The sequence below is a fragment of the Planococcus citri genome, chromosome 4, assembly GCF_950023065.1.
Source record: "Planococcus citri chromosome 4, ihPlaCitr1.1, whole genome shotgun sequence".
In the NCBI taxonomy this organism is placed as follows: Eukaryota; Metazoa; Arthropoda; class Insecta; order Hemiptera; family Pseudococcidae; genus Planococcus; species Planococcus citri.
In genome coordinates this window covers 9,165,849-9,191,240 of record NC_088680.1, presented here as the reverse complement: position 1 = coordinate 9,191,240, position 25,392 = coordinate 9,165,849, and the positions used below count along the sequence as shown (strand labels likewise).

The window sequence follows — 25,392 nt, the reverse complement described above, 5'->3', positions numbered from 1 at the left end:
TCCTTCAAAAATCTAACCTCCTTCCATTATTCTAACAACATAAAAACAGTGACCAACCAAAAAGTAACAGGTATAACTCAACCAATCGATATTAATCAAACATCGTATATTTAAGCGAAAAAAAAGTAACATGTTTATGTTAGTAAGTTACCGCTAAAAAAAAAAAAATCATAGTAAAATAACTCAAAAGGGACATGTTGCATGTTGCACGATTACATTATGCTACGATACTTTCACGACGAGTGACTTGACTACACAAAAGCGTAGCAACATGTTACATATCTACGACAGATGATCCCACATAGAAGGAAGTACAAAACAACTTCGCGATTAAAATACATAATAGGTAAATATAACACATTTAAAACGAAGAAAAAAAAATCATACAACAATAAATAATAGTAATTCGGGGCTAAAATAAAAACAGAGAAAAAAAAAGAATTAAAATACCGACAAAAAAGGAAAAAAAATGGCGTAGATACAAAGCGCGCCACTTCCACGAAGAAATCCATTCTGCACGATGTCCATTGTCCAGGTAACTTTGCTATTATTCATAAAACATATTTTCGTAAGCTCGAAATCGAAAATCGTTTTCGAGATACCTACGTTCGCGTATGCTAAAAATAAGTCGATAGGTTGAAATAAAATTCGCACGTTCAACGTAGCCAAATTATTTCAACTCTCGAGAAGGGGAAAATACGAGTACGTAAAACAACCATGGCGAATATTATAGCTCTATGAACTGATACATTGCTTTATAAGCATATTATAAGGACTAATGTATAAAGATGAACAATACAGACACGATGTCGGATAACTAAAATGGAGGTGTTACAGCTCCTATCGAAAGCGATTAAAACGGACAATACCCACGATAAAAACGACAAAACAACCCTAATATATTACACTTCTAGGTACTTATATCAGTATACAGAACAGAAGAAAATAAAAATACGCTGGCTGGGAAACGAACAGAGAGAAAGAGAGAGAGAGGAGAGAGAGACTGTCAGAGTACATAAAAAGAGGAAATATTAAATAAGGGAATAAGGAGACTAATGATCCGCAGCCCCGCGAGGTAATCGGTTACTCGTAAGTACTAGAGGTTGAGCCGCTTGAAGGCCTCGTTGATACGAGTGGTAATTTTCCATGACTATTTTGGCTAATTTTTTGATTTCGATATTCGGTCTAGGATCGTCTATGAGCCTTTGTACATCCTGTATGCCATCTTCTGCTTCCAATATTGGACAGTATTTCTCGGCTGTAAAAAAATAATCGAAATATTATGGTCGTGTTTGGTGCTATGTGACGCATAAAATTTCTCAAAAGAGAATAGTTGTTTGACTGGATCGAAAGTGTGAAGATTACGAAGGATATTTGATCCCAACCACCTCCTACTTTCAGTAGTTTGATGGACTTTTGAGAATACAGAGTTCGAATATCTATTTATTTTTTTGAACGAGACTTCCTCAGCACCCCTCTAATCCCCAACTTGGAAAATAATTTTAAAAATCGTGAAAATATATGTTCTGATTTTTGATTTTAAAAAGTAGAACTATTTTGCAACTTTTGGATAAAAATCATGAAACTTTTTGACAATTTTTGGAAACCAAGTAAGAATTTTTGCATTTTCTGGCAAAACCTCAAATTTTTGGGCAAAAAATGGGTTTTTGTACAACTTTAGCAAAAGAAACGTCTTCTCGACAATTTTTGACTTTTTACTAAAAAGTGAAAATTTTTATCAAATTGATAAATGCGAATTTTTTATTTTTTTTTTTGGTGAAAAGCAAGACTTTGACAAAATCTGGACTTTTAGGGAACTAGGGCCAGAAAAATGATATTTTTACGAAATTTTTGCCCAAAAAGCGAATTTTAATTGATTTGGATTTGTAGTACAAAATTGAGACTTTGTGATAACTCATTGGATAATCCTTGAAAAAAATCAAGCCTTTTTGGCACTTTTCGCTGAAAAAGAACAAGTTGTTGGCAAAATTGGAATTGTAACCGTAACGAACTATGTTCGGTAACTTTTAAGTTTTTATTTTTTTATTAAAAATGAATTTCGGTTTCGCGATATATATATTGTTGGTTACGTATAAAATGGTTTTTTGTTCTTTTCGTAAAATCGCGTAAACTGTTGGCTGTTAAATTATCGTTGTTTTTTCGTTGTTTTCGTTAGTTACTAAGTTAGTTCGCGTTAATATTATTCTTGTCGTCGTAAAGTAAAGTCATTGAGCTTTTTGCTCAGTCTCATTTGTCTGGTTTATTGATCGTTAGGTCAATGACCGTTAACAATAAATATTTATTTATTTTTGTTGAAGTTTGTTTTCGTTTTGTCGAATGTTAGGCAAGTTTAATATTGTTGTGAGTCAGATTTATCGATTTTTATCGATTTATCGTTCATGGTAGCGTGAGCGTAGTTGGTGAAACGCTCTGTAGTTCGACGACGTTTTGGTATCCTGTGTGGATTGGTTCGTCCGAGTATCCGGCTTGTGTAGCTGTTTGTTTTTGGTTCGTGGTGTTCGACGAAGTAAATGTCGACAGTCCTGTCCTATTTGCGGTCAGGAAAATCTGTCAACGTAGACGACGACGACAGTAGTGTAGATAAGCGTAAATCGAGCGCCGAGTTTCGTGGTTTTTCTGAAAAGGAAAAACCAGAACAAAGTATACCGAAGTCGAAAGGTAAAAGTAAAGTAACGTTACAGCACGTATCTGAGTCATCCGGCGATTCGGAAGCTGGTCCAAGTTCAGCAGGTTTTGGTGATTCGATTTCCAACAATCCGACAATCCCTGTTGATCCCGTTCCTCCTCCGTTTAATCCGTCATCCGGTCCTCCACCTCCTCCACCTCCTGGTCCATCCGACGACGAGTCCGAAGGAAGTGAAAGTAGCGACGACGAGTCCGACGACGTAGCTGTAGAATCCGATTCGAGTAGTTCGTCTGGTAGTATGTTCGGTGCCGGTGATAATCGTGCAATGGAGTCGATGGTCTTTCGCGGTACGGGCTTCGTGTCCTGGAAAAGAAAAATCAAGGTTATTCTTGCGGCCAAAGGACTTCAAACCGCGATTCTCGAAGTAAATACGTTATCGGCGCGTAAAAAAGCGAAAGCTCTCGAAATTTTAATTAGGCACGTAGCTGAGAACGTTTTCCGACTGGTCAAGGAGACAGAGGACCCGTACGTATTCTGGACGGAGCTCAACTCCTTGTACCAGGCGGAAAACCAAGCAGCAATTATCGACTGTCGAACTCGTATTTCGAAGATTGTCATCGATATGTACAAAGGTCCGAAGGAGTTCTTGGAGGCATTTTATACGCTAGTCAACGATATGGAGAGTTTGGACGTGAAATTGACTCCATCGGAAATCTATACGTATCTGATCAACGCGTTAGGCAATTCGCCTAAGTACGAGTCAGTGCGTATGACTGCTCGAGGACTAGTTCACGTCACAGCTGGAGACCCAAATCCAAAGTTAATTTCATCGTTGCTTTTGAGTTTGGAAGATGCCTTGAAGAACTCCTCGACTTCGAAGAGTTCGACAAGTACCGGTTCAGCGATGGCCGCATCCGATCAATCCGGTAATAAAAATAATCGTAATCGTAATCGTAATAAGTCGCGTAATCGTAGTTCGAACTCGTCCGGTAATTCGTCGAACGGTAACGGTGATCGTAGTAGTAATAATGGCTTCGTACAAGCCAAAGATCGTACCTGCTATAAGTGTCATAAACGGGGCCACATGGCCAAGTCTTGTCGATCCGCCGGAGGGAATTATAGAAACGATACCAACCCTCGGGGAAGTATCGTTTGCTATCGATGCAATCTAACCGGGCATATAGGTCGTAATTGTCCGCAGAACGGTGATTCGTCGCGTAATAACGGTGGTAACGGTTCGTCGAGTGGTACGTCGGGTACGTCTGGTACTGCAGGTTCGTCCGGTTCGTCAGGTCCTCGTCCGTCTATCGCGTTAGGTCTTTTTCCGTCGACATCTGGAAAAAAAGAAAATTTCTCGTTAGATGAAGGTCGTAGTCGTAATATCGTAGATGAATTCGTTAAAAATAGTGTCGGTCGTAGTAGTTTCGGTGACAGTGTTGCGATTTCTAATTTCGGAAATTCGCGTAACGTAAATATCGGGTCGAACTATTTTTTAGGTGACTCGACTGCTTTAAATCTCGGTGAAGAAAATGCGTATGTCGAGACAAACGACGACGACGGCGTCGATTTTATCACGTTTGTCGTCGACAGTGGTGCGACTTCGCATTTTCTGAAACATCGAGGAGTCTTACACGATGAGAGGAAAATAAACGAGAGTTTACAATCCGCTCATTGTGAGGTCTCTTTAATTAAAGAAGGAGTAGGCCGATTGAGAGTTCTAGCCGATGACGGAAACGTCTATTGGTTGAACGAGGTATATTATGTACCTAGTCTTTCGTTTAGTCTTCTGTCCGTGTCGAAAATTGTAGCGAATGGTTATCGTTTCTTCTTCGATGAAGATCCTCGTTTGGTCGATCCTGCGGGAAATTTAGTGTCAAAATTAGTACTTAATGATAATGGATTGTATACGATTCAATTTATGATCAATATACCTCCTCTTTTGTATTCTTGTTCAAATTATTCATCTGCGTTGGTCTCTAGTGAAGATAGCGACTCTACAAATGTAGGTAATGACTCAACGACGATAGGTAACGATTCTGGTATTGGAAATTCGAACGTTTCAAGTGTAGGTATAGGAAATACCAGTACGAGCAGTGACAGTGATGTAAATCTGAAAAATAAAAAAAAAGTAAATAGGTTAAAAGGTGAAGGTGACATCTGGCATCGTAGGTTGGCTCATACGAGCAAGACGGTACTAGATAAGATCCCTGAGTTACGTGGATGTGATTGCCCACCTTTCAATCAGTGTCAAATTTGCTGTAAAGCAAAACAAAAGAAACATACCTACGATTCAAGTAGGTATAGGTATCCAAATCCGCTCGATCTCGTTCATATTGACGTAATGGGTCCTATTACAGAAGGACTAGAAGGCGAGCGATATTTGATTGGCTTCGTAGATGACTGTACGAGATGGGGAGTAACGTTCGGAATGAGAAGTAAAGCCGAAGTAGGTACCTACCTGAAAAAATATGTAAATATTAGTGAAACTTTATGGAATACGAAGGTAAAGCGTATTAGGTGCGACAACGCTAGTGAGTTTATCGGAGGTACCTTCAAAGAGTTTGTCGATGAGAAAGGCATATCGATGCAGAACAGTGAGCCTTATGAAAAGCAGCATAATGGCACCATCGAACGTTTCTTTCGAACCATCCAAGAGAAGATGCGAGCTCTGCTGTACGAAGGCGGTTTAACGAATAAATTCTGGCTTTACGCTGCATACACGGCGAACTACGTGTACAATCGTTTACCGCATTCTGCCTTGAACGATCTGTCACCGTACGAGCTGTGGAATCGCCGAAAGCCGGATTTATCGAGAGTGAGATTGTTTGGAAGCGTTGCACGAGTTCTAGTACCGCCTGAAAAGAGAAAGAAAACTGATGAGAAGTCGATCGATATGGTTTTACTCGGTTTTACAGAGACAGGTTATGTATTGTACGATGTTTTACGAAATAAATTTACGAATTCGAGTTGCGTAGAAGTAGACGAAACGCGTAAGATACACGATGTTATTAACGATCATTTGTTAAAAACATCGGTATCAGTGAGTGTAAGCGATGTGAATATCGTACCTACGGTTACACCAGTAAGTAACGTTGATTCAGCTCCTGGTTGCTCCAATTGGATAAACCCAGATGAGCTGACTGAAGCCGAACGTAGCGGTGATAATTTAGTAGATCGTAGTTTAATCGATACATCATCTTCGGATGAACGTAGCGACGATTTTGCTTGCTTTGCACTCGCTGGGGTCGATGACCTTACGTATGAAGAAGCGTTAAACGGTCCTGAATCGAAATTTTGGCGTGTAGCGATAGATGAAGAGTTAAAGGCGATGGAGATCAAAGACGTTTGGTATTCAGCATCTGAAAAAAGTGTAAATAAAGAGAATTACTCGAAAGTAGACAGTAAGTGGGTTCTAAAGAAAAAAATCAACTCGAATGGTGGGGTGAAATTTAAGGCTAGATTGGTGTTGCGTGGTTTCAAAGACAACCATTTTTATGAGTTGGATGAAATATACGCTCCAACACCTAATCAACCGATAATACGCTCGATGCTCAATCTAGCTATGGTTAACAAGTGGCAGTTGAGACAGCTAGATGTGAGTACTGCATTTCTCAATGGAGATATAAACCGAGGTATTATGTTCAACCCACCGAAAGGGACTAACGAAGAAAAAGGTGTCGTATATATTCTCAAACGTTCGTTATATGGGTTAAAAACGAGTCCCAAGTCGTGGAACGCAAAATTGAATGAGTATTTACTTTCGCTCGGTTTCGTAAGAAGCAAAGTTGATCCGTGTGTCTACTTCGATGCCGAAAATCCTCTACGTTGCGTGTTTGTCGTTTACGTAGACGATTTTCTAATTACAGGTTGCGATGATCGTCTAATTGAGTGGTTGGTCAAGCGATTGAATGAGCGTTTTGGAATCAGAGACCTGGAACAATGCAAGAAGTTCATTGGAATGGAAATTAATCGTAGTAAAGAAAAGTTAGAAATACATCAAAATTCATATATCGAGCAGTTAGTTAATGATTACGGTTTATCTAATTCGAATAGTATCTCAACTCCAATCGAACCGGGCTTGAAGATTACCAATCTCAAGCTCGATAAAAGTTATGAAACCAAAGTGCGTGGTCTCTTAGGAAGTTTAAGTTACATAGCAAGGGGAACACGTCCCGATATCGCTTTTGCTGTAAACTTTCTAAGCAGATACCAGCACTTGGCAAACAAGGAGCTATTCGAATATAGTAAGCGTATTCTCAGGTATTTACGTAGTACGTTGAACGTGAAACTTACCTACATAATACCTGAAGTCGTTGATAAATACTCTGTAAGAGTATACGTAGATTCGGACTTCGCTGGTGATTGTTTAGACAGGAAGTCAACGTCTGGAATTTTTGTGTTACATTATGGTAACGTAATTGACTGGGTAGTCAAGAAACAAAATTGTGTTAGTCTTTCGTCGTGTGAAGCGGAGTATGTTGCTTTAAGTTCATCTGGTAAGGAAGTTTTGGCTTGGCGAAATTTATTTCTTGAATTGGAAGTTCGTATAGATACCGTACCGGTGTACTGCGATTCGAACGCAGCGATTGCTGTAGCGAACACGGTCGAATCCAAACGTACCAGGCATATAGATGTCTGTTACCATCATATACGCGATTTAGTCACGAAACAGATTATATACTTGCAAAAGATATCTTCGGCAGATCAACTTGCCGATATTTTAACCAAAGCCACGACACGTACCGTATTCAATAGACTCTGTGAGTCATTGTTTAATGCTTAAATTAAGTTTTCGAGTTGTTTTTTATGTAATTTAAGTATAATTTAACTGAAATTTTGCTGTAAAAATATTTTGTTTCAAAGTGTTTACTAACACCGGTATTGATAAGAAGCAACAAGTTTTACGTTTATTTAAGTGGTACGCGTGTTAGGGAAAATATTTTTATGGTGGGGTGTTGGCAAAATTGGAATCGTAACCGTAACGAACTATGTTCGGTAACTTTTAAGTTTTTATTTTTTTATTAAAAATGAATTTCGGTTTCGCGATATATATATTGTTGGTTACGTATAAAATGGTTTTTTGTTCTTTTCATAAAATCGCGTAAACTGTTGGCTGTTAAATTATCGTTGTTTTTTCGTTGTTTTCGTTAGTTACTAAGTTAGTTCGCGTTAATATTATTCTTGTCGTCGTAAAGTAAAGTCATTGAGCTTTTTGCTCAGTCTCATTTGTCTGGTTTATTGATCGTTAGGTCAATGACCGTTAACAATAAATATTTATTTATTTTTGTTGAAGTTTGTTTTCGTTTTGTCGAATGTTAGGCAAGTTTAATATTGTTGTGAGTCAGATTTATCGATTTTTATCGATTTATCGTTCACAAGTTTTAGTCAACTTTTGAAAAAGCGAGAATTTTTTACAATTTTTGGCAAAAAGCAGACGTTTTGGAGATATTTTTTTGGCAATTTTCTGGCAAAAATGCGACACTCTTGGGTGATTTTTAGAGAAGAAAGAGAGATTTGCATTTTTTATCTAATTTTTGTCGTGAAAAGCGAGACTACGTTTTCAACTTTTTAAAAGGAAAAAAAAAAAAAAAAAAAAACTATGATTATTGACAATGCAAAACTTGAGCAATGTCTGGAAAAAAAGGTGGAATTTTGCTGAGAAGTGAAAATTTGTGGCAATTTTTGGCAAAAAGCGAGACTTTGACAATTTTAACAAAGCCAGAACGCATTTGAAAAGGGGAAGGACTTTATGTTATCAATTTCAAGACTTTGGAGAGGGATGCGGGTGTTTAGAGGGGTAGGATCGAAAAAATAAGTCAGTATTCGAACCCAACACTCTCGAAAAGATCAATTTCAACAGCATTTTCGTCATTTTAGAACGTTTTAGAGATAGAGAAGGAAGTGATCTGAGTGGTCGAATCGAAAAAATGAATTTTTAAAGCATTTCAAAGGAGAAGGAGACCTTCAGAGTGGTCGAATCGAAAAAATAAGCCAATATTCGAACTCAGAGCCCTCAAAAACCCTACAAACGATATGTCACACGCCATTTCAATTTTTATGACATTTTCGTCATTTTAGAGCGTATTTGAGAGGGGGGGAGGGAGTGTTCTGAGTGCTCGAATCAAAAAAAATAAACCAACATTCGAACTAAGCACCCTTGAAAACCAAACTAACGATGCATGGCACGCTATTTCAATTCCCACCAAATTGTGACCATTTTTAAAAGCATTTCAAAGGAGAAGGAGACCTTCAGAGTGGTCGGATCGAAAAAATAAGTCAATATTCGAACTCGGCGCCCTCAAAAACCTAACAAACGATATGTCACACGCCATTTCAATTTTTATGGCGTTCGGATCGAAAAAATAAGCCAAAATTCGAATTCAACGCCCTCGAACACCCAACAGACAATGCCTCTTAACACAATTTCAATTTCTATGGCATTTTGAGAGATTTCAAAAACGTTTCAGAGGGGAAAGAGGTGTTCAGGGGGGTCAAATCGAAAAAATAAGCAGATATTTGAACTCGGCGCCCTCAAAAACCTAACAAACGATATGTCACATCCCATTTCAACTTTTATGGCATTTTCGTCATTTTACTCATTTTAGAGCGTATTTGAGGAGCGAGTAGGGGGTATTCCGAGTGTTCGGATCGAAAAAATAAGCAAAAATTCGCACTCAACGTCCTTGAAAACCCAACAAACAATGCCTCTTAACACAATTTCAATTTCTATGGCATTTTGAGAAATTTCAAAAGCGTTTTAGTGGGGAAAGAGGTGTTCAGGGGCGTTAAATCGAAAAAATAAGCAGATATTCGAACTCAGCGCTCTAAAAAAATCTAGCAAACGATATGTCACACGCCATTTCAATTTCTATGGCATTTTCGTCATTTTAGAGCGTATTTGAGGGGGGGAGGGGGTGTTCTGAGTGTTCGGATCGAAAAAATAAGCCAAAATTGGAACTGAACGCCCTCGAAAACCCAACAAACATTGTATCCAACACAATTACAATTTATATGGTATTTTGAGAAATTTTAAAAGCGTTTTAGAGGGGAAGGAGGTGTTCAGAAGGGTCAGATCGAACAAATAAACGAATATTCGGACTAAGCACCCTCAAAAACCTAACAAACGATATGTCATACGCTATTTCGAATTTTATGCCCTTTTGACCACGATCAAGAAATCTGTTGGGGGGGGGGGTCTGATGTTAAATAGAAAAAAAAAAATAATATTTTGAAACTCAGCACCTTCAAATCAACAGCAATCAATACGTTACAATATTTTTTATACCCAAAGCTCCCAAAGGTGCTGAGATCCCATTTCAAAAATTAGTTTTTTAAAAAAATAACAAGAAAAATTATTTTTGTTCCAAGATTCAAACAGTTTTGAGATTCGAGCATTCAAAGTTTTTGCCATTTCGCAAGAAATTATAACTGCGTGAAAATTTAAAGGACACCCCTCCCCCCTCCTCGATTGCTCTAGAGACGAAAATGATGCTGGTTCTTCGACCAGACCGTCGAAGAGAAGTTGTAAAAAAAAATATGATCAAAATTAGGACACCTGACTTGATTTTTGGTTTGAGATTTCACATGTTTGGGAACTGGGACACCCTGTATATATGAGCTGAAAATTTTCAAAATCGATTTTGAAACATCCCATCACGAAGACCATAAAATCACACCACCTTTTCGTATCCGAATCAAACCAAAATTCCTCTACTTAAGACTTCAACGTCACATTTCACAGCATCTTACTAAGCTGAAAAAAAAAAACAGAATACGTTCGAAACTTACAATAGACTTTGGTTAAATTTGCTAAAGCCCAAATAGCCCAATGTTGACATTCGGGCGTATGCCAGACTCTAGTCAACTTGAGGATTGGTTCGAAGGAATGATAATTGATATTTCGTTCGCTCTGCAAATCCCATTCGTTAATACAGCTAACCATTTTATTAAGTACTTCGGTTCGTCTGATATTCGTATCAGTCCAATTTTCTTCACCGTCCGAAGCGATATGGGAAATGACTCCAGCAGCGTTATAGCTAACCTGTCATCGAAAAAAAAAAGGTAAAATTTGAAATCAATATTGCAATAATGGTTGATACGGTCGAAGTGTTTTTTAACTTACCTCGATGCCATCGGCTAAAGAATCAACTAGATCGTAGAACGTTTTGATATAAGGCATAAGTCTGGGTCGGAGGCCCTTTACTTCGGCTACGTTGCCCAGTAATCCCATCATATTCCTCATAAGTTCGGTTTTCTGGCGAAATTGCTGCGAATTGAAATCATACATCAAGTTACTTTCATTGATTGATCCGTTTAATGATTTTTTTTTTTAGAGAAAATTTGATCATCTTACATCGAGACATCCAGTGAACGAGGTCATTCCATCATTGTCTAAAAATCGTTCGCAGTTGACCGGTGTCTCGTCGGTTACATTCCACATCGTGGACCAGGCCACTTCCAGCACATCGTCGCATACTTTATGCTGGATTCTGTTGTTAATCAATTTAAGCATTTTCTGCGTGCGAAAAACAAAAACTCATCTCAATTAATGAACGGTTCATGTTCATACATTCGATACCCAATTCCAAACACCGATGTTCTAAAATTCATACCTCGATGATTTTCAATTCGCCTAATGTTTCTTTCTGGACATCGTTAACTTGACACGCTAAAGAATTCAGTAAATAAATCGCGATCCTTTGTTCGAAACTGCCGTCTTCTTTAACCATAACCACGTGCAAGAGCAATACGACTAATTTATTGTACACGAATAGCTGGAAAAAATTCGTCAACTGATTAGATTTTGATACTTTTTTTAAAAAATATTCTAGAGAAATGAAAAAAAAAACAGGCTCACAATATCCTGGGGAATTCTAAACTGGCATAAAGTTAGACATCCGTTTCGTATCATTGTTTCGTCGTTGATATGAAGATTCATTCCATTTATCAACGTGCTGATCACCATGTTTTTAACGTTCTGAGTCAGCAAATTCGTATGCTTGTTGCGAGCGATGTAGAATAAAGCGGCGCTGAAACAGAGGAGAGTAATTTTATCAATCGGATTTGCAACACTAGCGAAAATCTTTTACGAAGATGTCATTCTGGTGCAAAGAATGGCCGGAAATTGGCTTAGGAATTCTTCTACGCGTCATTCCATGTAAACTCGAGCAAGACATGCAATCTTCTGCGTCGTGTTACGCTTCATCAAATTTTATCAAAAAATTTAAAAACGATCCACCCGATAAAGCGTGAAGAAAATATTCCAATGTACAGGAAAAAAATCACCAAAAAATGAATAAAATAAAAATATTTTTTAAAAAAACGAGTTTTTTGGCAACTTTTGTCATTAAAGTGAACATTTTTGCATTTCTAGCAAAACATTTTTTTCAAAAAACGAGACTAACAATTTTAACAATAAGAACATTTTTTTTAGTAATTAAAAAAAAAAAAAGATATTAAGTAAGACAACTTCTGAAAAAAAAAAATGAAACTTCGAAATTTTTCTGAAAAAAAAAATGACTTACAATTTGCAGTGATTTTATTAAAAGCAAGAATTTTAGCCAAAAAGCAAGACATTTGACAGTTTTAGCAAAAAGCAGAACATTTTGACCTTTTGATGAATTTTGGAAAAACAGCTTTCAAAAAAAGTGAGACTTTTTGGATTTTTTTTTTGCCTACACACAAAATTTTTCCGAATTTTCTGCAAAAAATTACAATTTTCAGCAATTTTCTAAAACGTGAAAATTTCTAACAATTTATGAAGTATGCGAGAATTATTGAAATAAAAACAAGACCTTGATAATTTTTTCCAAAAGCAGATTAGTCGGGGAGCCCGCATATGGATCTATTGCACCCCCCTGTCGATCCTTCGGCACAACTTTTTTCCTAAATGGGTAGTCCTAAGGAACATTTCTAGCCTTTGTACTCAAAAAAAAAGTAGCCCTACTTACAAAATGGCGGCCATTTCGATTGACAGGTCAGCCGAAATCGCAGATTTTGCATTCCAGCATGAGACTTGAACAAAAATTTTTAAACCATACAGAGGTAGATCGAAAGATCAGGCAAAACTTTATTACCTGTCAAATTTTCAAGTGCTAAAGTGCTTTTTTCGATTTTTGGTGAATTTTTGAAAATCAAATTAAGTAGGTAAGCCAAAAATAAGGGAAAAATCAAAATTTTACCAAATTGACCAAGAAAGCTGAAATTTGGGATATACCCTATTTTCGACATGCCAAACCGATTGGAAACTGTTTCAAACCGTTTTGAGCAGTTCTGGAGTCTCTAGCAGATTTTTGAAACTCGAAATTCCCACAAAATGTCATCAAATTGGGCTGGAAAGCCGAAATTTACTCTACAACTAATGTCTTTTGGAGCCTCCAGCAACTTTTTGAAAATTATTGGAGCCTCTAGTAGATTTTTGAAATCTGAGATTTCCACAAAATTTCATCAAAAGCATTTGGAACGCCAAAATACATTTTTTGAACTTATTTTTAATAAATTATGAAGTCGACTGCAGGTGGATTTCAAGTCATTCTGGAGCCTCCAGTAAATTTTTAAAACTGTAAATTTTCACAAAATTTCATCAAATGTTGTTGGAAAGCCGAAATTTATTCTGTAAACTAATTTCAATACGCTATGAAGTCAACTGCAGGTACGTAGATTTCAAGTTATTTTTGAGCCTCTAGGAAATGTTAGAAAATTACTGGAGCCTCCAGTAGATTTTTGAAAATTGAAATTTCTACAAAACTTCAACAAATTGAGTTAAAAAGCCGACTGCCTGACCGTTGGTTTAATTCATTTTGGAGTCTCCAGCGACTTTTTGAACATTCTCGGAGCCTCCAGTAAATTTTTGAAACTTGAAATTTCCCAAAATTTCATCAAACGGAGATGGAAAGCCAAAATTTACTCTGCACTCCAATTTCAACACCCTCTGAAGACGACTCACAGTGGTCTGTAAAAAAATTTAGCACGCCAAAAATCGAAAAAAGCAAAGTCGAAACGGTCAAAAAATGATATTGGGAACATATCTAGAAATGTCCAAAGCATTCAGTTTTGCATGTTTGGGTGACTTGATCAAGAGTATTTTGACTACAGAGCTATGCAAAGTGGGGGGAGTTTAAAATACCCAGTTTTGTGATAATATTGTGTACCTTTGTCACGTTTCCTGCTGGAATACATTATACCTAAAAAGTGAACTGTTTACACAGTTTGATAGCATTTTTAACGCTGATTTCAAATCTGTATTCATTTTCAAGTTTTGATGCACTGGTGGCCGAGAATTGAACTATAAAGGTAAGTGCTTTTACTGAATTTTTTTTGTGTACTGATTAGGTTATGTTAGGTTGGTCAAGTCAGGTCAAAAAAAAATTTTCACAAAAAGTATCACTGAAATGTATATTTTTACATGCTTTTATCAATTCTTGCCACAACTCGCAACATTGGGCGGTAACATGAGATATACATCCAAAGTTGATGTATTACTGCTGTAAATCATCAAGTTTTTGAAAAAAAGTGGTTTGTGGGTAAAAGTATGCCGGAAGTTGTATAATTTCACGAATTAGTACTTCTCATGACAAATATCAAATTTATCTTGAGAATGAAAATTTATGTTTCAGGAGTGGAGATAGCATGTGAAAGTAAGTACACATTTCAATGGTACTAATCATGATTTTTTTTGACCTGACTTGATTAACCTAACATAATCCAAAAAGTACGTGAAAAAATTCAGTAAAAATGTTTACTTTCATAGTGTTCAATGCTGGACCACCAATACATCAAAACTTAAAAATGAATACAGGTGATCGTCATTAAAAAAACTATCAAGCCTCAGAACCAGTCCACTTTGTAAGCACAATGTATTCCAGCAGGAAACGCGTTAAAGGCACACTAATATGTACATATCACAAAACCAGTTCATGCAAAGCTCCGCCTACTTCGCTTTCAAAAGTGGAGATTGAATAGGCCTAAAGTTACATGCATTTTGATACACACACAATTTTTTTGAAAATTTTGGAATTTCTCTCTCCCAGTCTCTTGGGTTACCCTTAGACCATTTTGTGAAAATAACTTCAGAAACGTGCTCAGGAAGTTTAAAACCATGCATTTTGATACCCCACGCAATTTTTTTTGAAAATTCTGAAGTTAATCCCCCTCCCTTGGGCTATTCTTCACCTATTTCATATAAATTGCCTCAAAAACGTGTTCAGGAGGTTTAAAAACATGTTTTTTGAAATGTCACACTATTTTTTTGAAAATTTTGAAGTTGACCCCGCCCCCCTGGGCTACCCTTCAACTATTTCGCAAAAATAACCTCATAAACGTGTTCAGGAGGTAGAAAAACATGCTTTTTGATATGTCACACGATTTTTTTGAAAATTTTGAAGTTTACCCCCTTTCACCTGGGTTACCCTTCAACTATTTCGTAAAAATAACCTCATAAACGTGTTCAGGAGGTTTAAAACCATGTTTTTTGATATGTCACACGATTTTTTTGAAAATTTTGAAATTTACCCCCCTCCACACCACCCAGTTTTAGGTTTAGGGCAAAATGGACTCCAAAAATGGATTCAGCGACCATAAAATACCCCCTACACCAATTTTCAGATTTTTGGCGTGCTAAATTTTTTTACAGACCACTGTGCGACTTCAGGTGGGTTCAAGTCATTTTGGAGCCTCCAGCGACTTTTTGAAAATTACTGGAGTCGTTACCAGATTTTTGAAACCTGAAATTCCCGCAACATTTTATCAAATGGAGTTATGCATGATGGTTATTTCAATGGTTTTGAAGCTCCCAGCTACTTTATGGAAATTTCAATCTTCCAAAAAACACCATACGACCTCTCACAAAGTCGCTGGAGGCTCCAAAACGACTTGAAATCCACCAGCAGTCGACTTTGTAGCGTATTGAAATTAGTTTGCTGAATGAATTTCGACTCTCTATCTCCGTTTGATGACATTTTGGTTAAATTTCAAGTTTCAAAAATCTACTGGAGGCTCCAGTAATTTTCAAAAATTTGCTGGATGCTCCAAAACGACTTGAAATCCTCCTGCAGTTGACTTCGTAGCGTATTGAAATTACTTTGCAGAGTAAATTTCGGCTATCCAACTCCATTTGATGAAATTTTGTGGGAATTTCGAGTTCCAAAAATCTGCTGGAGGCTCCAGAACTGCTCAAGGTTTGAAACAGTTTCCAATCGATTTGGCATGTCGAAAACAGGGTATATCCCAAATTTCAGCTTACTTGGTCAATTTGGTAAAATTTTGATTTTTTCTCTCATTTTTGGCCTAAATTTAAACTTCTGAAAAAAAATAAAACTTCGAAATTTTTCTGCAAACAAATGACTTACAATTTGCAGTGATTTTGTTAAAATCGAGAATTTTTAATTTTAACCAAAAAGCAAGACATTTGACAGTTTCAGCAAAAAGCAGGACATTTTGAGAATTGTGGACAAAAAAATGGTACCTTTTGATAAATTTTGGCAAAACAGGTTTGAAGAAAAATGAGACTTTTTTTGGATTTTTTTGCCATTACACAAAATTTTTCCAATTTTTTTGCAAAAAATTACAATTTTCAGCAATTTAGCTAAAAAATGAAAATTTTCAACAATTGAAGGGTTTAATTCCAAGTCGGCCTAAGTCCATTTTTATCATTTTTGAGTTAGCAGCGCCATCTGGTGGTACAGGTCGGTTAACACCTTTATCACCTTGTCCCAACACCTGGCGTTACTTTTTTCGCTCAGGAGCGCTGTTTTGCCGGCTCAAAAAAACAGCTGATTATTCCAAAGTGGCCTAAATCATACATTTTTTAAGAGTATTTGTATACAAGTGCGGTTGTGCCGTTTTTTTTTCAAGTTTTTCAACGATTTTCGAGAGACGAAATTTGAAGGTGCTTCGAATGAAATTGTTTCAAAAATGTATTAAATTAATGATTCGTGAATTTTTTTTTAAAAAAACGCGTTTTTCAGCTCTTTTTCGAAATTTTTAACATCAGATAATTCCAAATGGGCCTAAGTCCACTTTTTCTGACTGTTTGACGCGCTCTGGAGCTGAAAATACGCAAAATTAAAAAAATACCAATACGGTACTTTAAAGCAGAAAGATCAAGCTTCACAACCATATAATCATATCATTTATTATTGAAGTGGAAGGGCGAGAAAAACACTTATTTGTGTTTTTCTCGAAACGGAAAAAATGGACTTAGGCCGACTTGGAATTAAACCCTTCAATTCATGAAGTATGCACTCTTGAAACAAAAACAAGACCTTGATAATTTTTGCCAAAAGCAGAATATTTTGGCTATTTTTTTTTTAAAAACTGAAACTTTTGGGTAATTCTTGGAAAATACACTTTCATTGCAATAGCACAGAAATTTTTGGCAGTTTTGCTAAAATCCGAAAAACGTTGACAACTTTATAAAATAAGCAAGAATTTTGAACAATTTTTGAAAAAAAAACAACAAAATTTACAAAACTGATTTTCAACGATTTTTTTGAGAAAAAGTGAAACATTTAGCAAGAAAAGGGCGAGACTTTTAGAAAATTTTGACGAAAAACGAGATCTGTTGGTATACGTATTTTTGTCAGAAAACGAGATTTGGATAATTTTAATGAAGCAGAAGGGGAGGGGGAGAAGTTGTACAAAAATAATTTTTGAGAAAAAAGTATGAAAATTTTGAGCAATTTTGCTAAAAAGGAAACGTTTTTTCAAAAAGCAAAAATTTGACTATTTTCAGTGGCGGATTTAACATGTACTCAAAAATGCAAATGCGTACTGGGCCCCCTGGCTGTGGGCCCCTTAGGTAAATGATGAGCCCTTCATTTGAACCTTCAACTTGATGAAAAAAATTGGGAATAAAAACTTCACAATGACGAAAAAAATTAGCAACAGAGACAAGACAGGAAACATGATATAAATTACATTAAGAGTAGAGAGTGGGCAGTGCCGTCGTGATAGGGGGTGAGTCACCCCCGGTCAAAAATCCAGTCGTTCAAGTCGCCCTATATTCGTCTCAGTCGTCCAAGACGACTTCTGCGTGACGTCAGAAATTGTCGGAAAAATCTTTACTTTGCCGACAAAATCATCCATCTATTTTCAAAATTCTGTAACCAACATGACGATATGAAAAGTAAAAATCGTCATTAAACAAAATCATTTATAAAGAAAACATGAAAAGTACATGAAACAAATAGATATTATATGAATTTCGCGAATTCGCGTACATAAAAAAATTATTAGAAAAAGTACATTGACAAACCAACGAATTGAAAAGGAATGGAAAAAAAAAGACAAACTTTTAGCGAGTACATAAACAAAAATCAAAAAACCGAGCGCGGCCAAATATTATTGAGAAAATTCGCGAATGCCTCGAAAAATTGGAAAATTTATCGGATAAGTTTGGAATCACAATTTTGGCCGTTGCAATTCTCATGTTTTTCAAAAACTTTTGCCCTCGTTTCTCAAACTATTCATAATTGTGCTTGGAAAGTATTTTTGTTCAAACTTTAAAAAATGTCAGTGGTGGAAAATCTGACTTTTCACTTCAAAATTACTACTGTTTAACTTCTTGAAACTATAAATTTTGAAAAGCCTTTTCCCTCGCTTAAAATCTCAAGAAACCATTGATAAAATTCGGAACCGAATTCTTACATTAAAATTGACGTTGTTCTACTTTTCAAATCACAAATTTTCCAAGACTTTTGCCCTCGCTTCGCTCGGGTCATTCCAGGTGTTCCTTTTAGGAATGTTACGAATATGAAAATTAAACAGAAAAATTCCTGAAATACTTATAATACTCAAAGTGTACGAAAAATGAATTCTTTCATCCAAACTTGATGTTTTTCTACGTTCTAAATAATGAATTTTCGAAAACTTTTGCCCTCGCTTCGCTCGGGCCATGGCCATTCGAAATACTCCTTTTAAAAATGATAAGAACATGAAAATTAAACAGAAAAATTCCAGAAATACTTACTCATAATACTCAAAGCGTATGAAAAATGCCAATTTTTTATTTTTTCTGAACAGAACCACTAGATTTTCAAAATTTTTTGATACCATGCACAGTGATCTCAGCACGTTGAAACTTTGATTATTGCAGCAAAATTACAATTTTTGTCGCTCCCCCCCTAGAGAAACCCTTCAACCCTTCGCGACGTCATTGAGAGTAGGGGGGCTTATTCTGAAGTGGGCCCTTTTGAAGTGTTTTGCGTACTGGGCCCACCCCCCTTAAATCCGCCACTGACTATTTTCACAAAAAATCATGACATTTGTTTGCATTGTTTGAGTAAAACAACGACAGAATCTTCGTAATTCTTGGAAATTTTAGATAAAACAGTAAGCCTTTTCAATTATTGCTAAAAAGATTGCATTTTAGACAATTATTGGCAACAAGCAAGATTTCTGAACAATTTTTTCAAAAAAGTAAACCTTTTTGGAATTTTGAGCAAAAAAACAAAAACATTCACCTGTTTGTGAAAAAGTTGACATTTTTGACCATTTTTGGCAAAAAGCAACACTGGCAGTTTCACCAAAATGCAGGACTTTGGCATGGAACTATAATCTTAAAAGGGAAGCGACAACGTATTGAAAAAATGTGAAGCTATCGCTATCTCTCTCTAACAAACGTTTTTGTCGCGGTTATGATACGCGCGCTTTTTCAAATTTGGAACGCAGGACCAAGATTATGACGTTTTTAGATTTTTTCAAATTTTTTTCAATTTTTTTTCAATTTTTTTTTTGAAATTCGCACAAAATAAGATCATTGCAATCAGCATTCATTATTTTCAACGTTAATACAAAGCGGGCGCGTTTTTAAATTCAAATTTTTGCCTATGTGAATAATTTTTTTATTTTTTTTTCAAACAACGACGAATTTTTTTGGTAAAAAAATTTTCCGACGGTGAATCAGACTCTCCTACTTTTTTCAGGTTCCTAAAAAAATTTTCAATGCATAATATTAGATGTACGTAGTACGTACACTGGTTTACAACCAGAAAGCCGAAACGAGTTTTAAACCAAATTTCAGTTCTCTTTCCAAGTTTCATCAATTATTATTTTTTTCATGGAAAATAGGCCAAATGGGATTCTCAAAAATTGCTCAAATAGGTATTGAAAAATGAAATTCAGCTCCAAAAAATAAGGTAACTTTTGAACAGGCACTTTTTGATTTGAACTAAACCAAGATGAATCAAAGAGCATGTTCCAAGGTCCAACAATTCAGTTTTAGTACAAAAAGGCCATTTCAAGGTTGATTTTTTTACTTTTTGAAGAAATTTGAATATTCCTAAACCATCGAAGAACGCTGGAAATAAGTGGGCTTTGTTTAGAGCAGATGTTTGGTTATTTATTTATGCAAAAAAGGTATCTCACCCCCTCCCTAAAAAATAGAATATTTGTGTTCTTTTAGGTGATGGGGGGGGGGGGGGAATTATTGTCTTTACAAACACACAAAGTTATGATAAAAATTTTCAAATGTTCCATTACGAATAATAATTCCAATTTTTTGCATATTTTTTTTTTGCTAAAAATTATACCTATAATTATTTTCTCGAAAAATTGAAAGTCTTCAATCGAAAAATCGAGGCATTTATTTAAAAACTAAAGATTAATCATTTATGTTTGAAAATCTTCCAGTAAGTTCCTCGAAAGTCTAATTCACCCTTGGAAAAAATTTTTACCAAAAAAAAAATCATCCTTGTTTGAAAAAAAACATGAAAAAAATGATTCACATAAGTGAAAATTCGAATTTAAAAAAACACCTTCTTTGTATTAACTTTGAAAATAATGAATGTCGACTGCAATAATCTTATTTTATGCAAATTTAAAAATAAAATTGAAAAAAAATTGAAAAAAATTTGAAAAAATCTAAAAACGTCAAAATCTTGGTCGCGCGTTCAAAATTTGAAAAAAGGCGCGTATCACAACGGCGACGAAAACGTTGGTTAGAGAGAGATAGCGATAGCTTCACTTTTTACAACATACAACGTCGCTTCCCTTTTAAAATTATAGTTCCATGGACTTTGGCATAAAAAAAAAAGATAATTTTTCGCAATTTTCGTTTAATATTGCAGACTTTCTTTCAATTTTTCGGTTAAAAATCGAGACTTGCCCTATCGACCAAACTTGGCGTTTTTATGCCACATAGATATCTGAATAGCATTTCACGATTTGCAAACAATTTATGCGATTCAGTTTCACATAATGATATCGTATGTATGTCTGACTATATCAACTATGTCACAGGTATATCTATGGATATCTGCAACAATGTATTTCTCATCAAAACTTTTCTAGATATTGATTGGATATCGTGGATAGGATATGGGTTTGGCGATATCTCTAGAATATCGTTTCTACATGAGGTGATTTTATGTAAAAGTAGCGATATCCTACAGATTTCCTGAGATATAGAACGATTTCTTCAACACTTCTTTTTGTATTCAGTATAACGTGTGCAATGTGTGTATAGAGAATCATTCAAGTCAAGATGGCTGAAAAGTGAAATTGATGGTTTGTTATTTCCGAAGTGTTTTCTGGTGTGTTTCATAACTGTGTTCATTTTTTGTTTTTTAAGGATGGTGAAATTTTTTTGAAAATGTTTTATAAATCAGTGTATGTGTTTGTGTTGGATGATATTTCCGAAATCTTGAAAATTCAGCATTTTTGAATGGAGTGAATGAAGTTACCAATACAAATTTCATTAGACTGTGATTTCATTTTCATTGAGGTACTTTGATTTATTTTAACTCTTTTTTTGAAGATTACGTTCGTGCTTCCTTTTTTTTCTTATCCTTTTTTTTTCAACTAAAGCATGGTTCAAAACTTTTAAACTCTTCTCCAAACTTTTTTTTTCAAAAACATAATTTTTAAAATTTTAAGTTCTTTTCCAAATTTTGTTGTGACCAATTTTACTGTCAAAAATCCAAAAGTAACACGTCATAATCATTATTTTGTTATATGTGTGTACCTAATATGATCATTAGGCCAGATATTGCTGTTGGTACCATATCTAAAAGAAATAACAATAAATAAATAATTCGCCCCGGCACCTCCTCCCCGGGCCGGTGGTGGCCCTGCATGAGGTTCCCTGGTTAGTGGCTTGTGAGCTTTGAGAGTGAGGCATTCTCCATGTTTGAGCAGGGTTATTGGTTGTACTTAGAATTTTTGAATTGTATTGATGTAAAATGTATGTTTTGAAGCAAATACTGTGAGTCATATACCTACGTAGAGAGTATTTTACAAGAGAAGTGAAAATTGTTACATTACCTACTGGTGTAGAAATTAACTTTTTTTGTTTTTCAATGCAAAATTATTCTTTGTGACTTGCAGTATTTTTTTCAAGACTTACATTTTATATCAATGTGGTTTCGAAAACTCTATATCGAAATCCACCAGAAGGAAGATATACATAGGATACAGATACCTACCTATATCGCAGAAATCGGATGATATCTACAGATATAGGCTAGATATCTAGTGATATAGCACACGATATACCCTGGAAATCGAGAATACATTCCTCAGATATCTATGTGGTATTGGTATATAGTATAGCAGTCCTATATCTGGTAGATATCGCTGGTCAGATTTCTGAATATCGCTGAATATCGCTAAGATATCAACAGATTTCCAACGATTTAGCGATATAGGCGGACATTTTCGCTATTGTATGGATATAGCACAGACTTGATACAGACTTGTATGAGATATGAAAAGATATCGTTTGGTCGCTAGGGTGGTATTTTTTTTTTTTTTTTTTTTTGGCAGAAAAGCAGAACATTCAATCAGTTTAACAAAAAAAATAAAATTTTTCGATATTTTCGGCGTAAAAGCTGCATTTTTTTGCACCCAGAGCACGAAAAGAAAATGTACCTATAAAAAAATTGAAAGTTTTGAAAAAATAATAAAAAAAGGCAGTAACTGCATTGAACGAAGGCCCCCTCCACTCTTCCCTTAATCCCCTAAAGAGACTGGAGATCAACTAATGGAGGTTTACATACAGTTCGGGGGCTAGATCAAGATAAATTTGAGCGAAATCTCGACACATAACTCGGAATTTCAAAAACCCAGGTCAAATTCACATCGAATATTATCGCTACCACCGACCAACTCACCTTCCCGAAATCTGTATATGTTTTTCTGGTGCATGAGTATTGAGTGCTTCTAGAATAATATGCAGTACTTTGGACATATTAACGCAAGCTTCGGCCCTTAAGAAATGGAATAAATCGTTCAAAACACGTTGCAACATCAGAGGACGATTCATGTACACTGTCGCCGCGGTTGTAATCTGACTCTCGTCAGCATCACCGGAAATCTGCAATGAAATTAGACAATATCATCAAAAGTGTCATTATTACTCCCTTATTTTTCATTCAGGAAAAAAATACATACCTTGACAGCAGGAATATGGTGTCTTTTACAAGCACCATGTTTTGTACCATACAGTCCAACGAATTCCAGATGGTTTTCATATCTGCCAGCCAAACCAGGTATATCTGAATGATAAGTTCGGGTTTTATCGAATAGATCTCTTTCGACACAACCTGCAGTCAGAAACGAAAAAAAAACACCAATTAATTTCGTCACAACAACAATAATAATAGACTATTGATAATAATAAAAACGTGCCGAATGAAGAAAGTAAAAAGGTATTACGACCACTTTATCACGGGTAAACAATGAAATTTGCCAGTAAAAAATTGTTATTTTGCCAAACAGCTGGGTCGACTTACAAAATATGAAATTTCTTCACACTACAAATTGTGTTTTAGGTAAATCGATGTCCATGGCCGTCATTTCTTATGCAAATATTCGTAGATTGGCCTTCGAGTAATATTATATTTTTCTAAGATTTAGATTAAAAGTGAAGGGGTATTGATACAAACCTTCGCCAGCCAAATTGGTACCAGATATGTCCAACGAGATGAGATTTGGTAACGATACGATAATGCCTTTGAGAACGTGATTAGGATCCGAATATATGCCTTCTTTATCATCTATATTCGATATGTCCAGATGCCTGTAAACAAAACAAACTCGTTATCAATCACACGTAGAACGATTCTATAAACATATTAGGAGACTATAGGTTTACCTTAATTTAGTCAAGTGACATATATAGGGTATAGCTTCTGGTAATCTTTTACAGTTGAATAAGGTTAAAGATGTCAAATTGGTGCATTTCGCGATATAGGACAAGTCTCCCAGATCGGAGCAGTTGGAGAAATCCAAATGTGTCAGTTTTGGTAAAGATTCTAACAAGGTGTGATAAAAAGATGGTTGGAACGTTTGAACTATATCTCTTAAAATTAATTTGGTTAAATTAGGCATATTGAACGTAAACCCCTTCGATCCGAAGGCGAACTCTGAAGGCAGACCAATCCTGATATTTGGCTCGGTTTCGGAATATTCTTCGGGTACGTTCTTCAACATGTTTACTTCGCTGCCCAACGACAACGTTTTCAAATTCTTGCCATATTCGTTCAACGTGACAAACGACTTGTAACTTAGCGATTTACAATAAGCCAAATCTAATTCTTTCAGATTATATTGTAATACGTTCTTTAACCCAGCATCGGTGATATTGCTATTCCAAATAACCACCTTCTGTAAAGCAGCTTTCTTCTTGTTGCTGAACAAGTGCAGGAACTCGTTATCGATGGTTTTTCCAACTCGTTGATAGGTTTCGATCAAAGCTTCGCAGATTTCCTTCGGTAGTACCATATCGTCTTCGATTTCGTAACCAGACAGATTGGCTGGGAATACTTCGTCTAGGTTATTGCAGATACACTCTAAGCTCAAGTTAGCCAGAGTATCTGGTTCTAGATCTGATTTGATCACGGAGAACAACATGTTTGAAATTGTCGACTCTCAGCGAAGAATTAATATCGATCAAGTTGCGTATTCTGTAAGTAGATCTCCGAGAGGATTTTACATTTTGCAATACGTTTCACTCGTATCTTCCATTAAACGATACTCGAACGAAAGCGAAAGTTAACCGAGACACGATCGAGATCACCAAATACACCAGATAACACTTCGAATTACTGAATTTTAGACAAAAATTAGCGATTAAAAGATAAAAATTAAGACAAAAACCTTTCGAATTACTTACGTATTTGATAAATATTTCGAGGAGTGAAGAAAAATACAGAGTTGCTATTTTCACAACGTTCGAGTCAGCTGATAAACGTCGGTTTGAAAGAACGACCGGTCTCGTTCGAAGGAGTAAACTGAATTTCAAATTACATGCAATAAAGCGGACATAAATTAATTACGAATATTAATTAAGGTTTTTAAATTAATTTTTAGATTATCTGAGCTTAAATGATTAACTTTGAAGCGATGATTTGCTAGAAAAATGAGTTATGAAAATAGAAACGTTCGCGATTCGATCGATTTTGAACGTTGTCAAAGTAGTCGAACATTCTAGTTATTTTTGTTTACATTATGTAAAAGGTTCGTTCACACAAAAAAACAACGAATGCAAACCTTTTTTTTAAAAATAATAATTATTAATAATAAAAATTAATTAAATATTTAATATTTTGAATTGTTTAATGTTGTCTAGCTTTTCTTTTCTTACACCTGAATAATCCTCAGTCCTCACTCGTATACGAACAAGATACCTTCGTACAGTAGAAAGAAGTACTTACATTACATATGTAATTTATTTATACCCCTAATTACCTGATCCTGAATTCCTGACAATCCTGACTCACATTTTGATTTGTTTTCTTCGGATTTAT

The 25,392-nt window shown here is 35.6% G+C and overlaps 1 protein-coding gene across 1 annotated transcript; it reads right to left on the bottom strand.

Annotated features, from left to right (window-relative positions):
- Nucleotides 1–89: 89 nt before the first annotated feature.
- Nucleotides 90–24,780, bottom strand: LOC135844902 (protein zer-1 homolog). Its single transcript, XM_065363287.1, has 10 exons — nt 23,739–24,780; nt 23,530–23,663; nt 23,036–23,187; nt 22,756–22,958; nt 11,505–11,676; nt 11,260–11,421; nt 11,001–11,162; nt 10,770–10,913; nt 10,436–10,688; nt 90–1,258 (listed from the first exon to the last, which is right to left on the bottom strand). The coding sequence occupies exons 1-10, from the start codon at nt 24,494–24,496 to the stop codon at nt 1,053–1,055; spliced, it is 2,346 nt and encodes a 781-aa protein (XP_065219359.1). The 5' UTR covers nt 24,497–24,780; the 3' UTR covers nt 90–1,052.
- Nucleotides 24,781–25,392: the final 612 nt, after the last annotated feature.

Bases quoted from the DNA above. Each gene is read 5' to 3' on its own strand.
- LOC135844902 (XM_065363287.1), bottom strand. From the start codon at position 24,496: ATGTTGTTCTCCGTGATCAAATCAGATCTAGAACCAGATACTCTGGCT. The intron at 11,163-11,259 runs GTATGAATTTTA...TTTCGCACGCAG, and splicing joins GCGAATTGAAAATCATCGAG to AAAATGCTTAAATTGATTAA. The intron at 10,914-11,000 runs GTAAGATGATCA...TTCAATTCGCAG, and splicing joins CGTTCACTGGATGTCTCGAT to CAATTTCGCCAGAAAACCGA.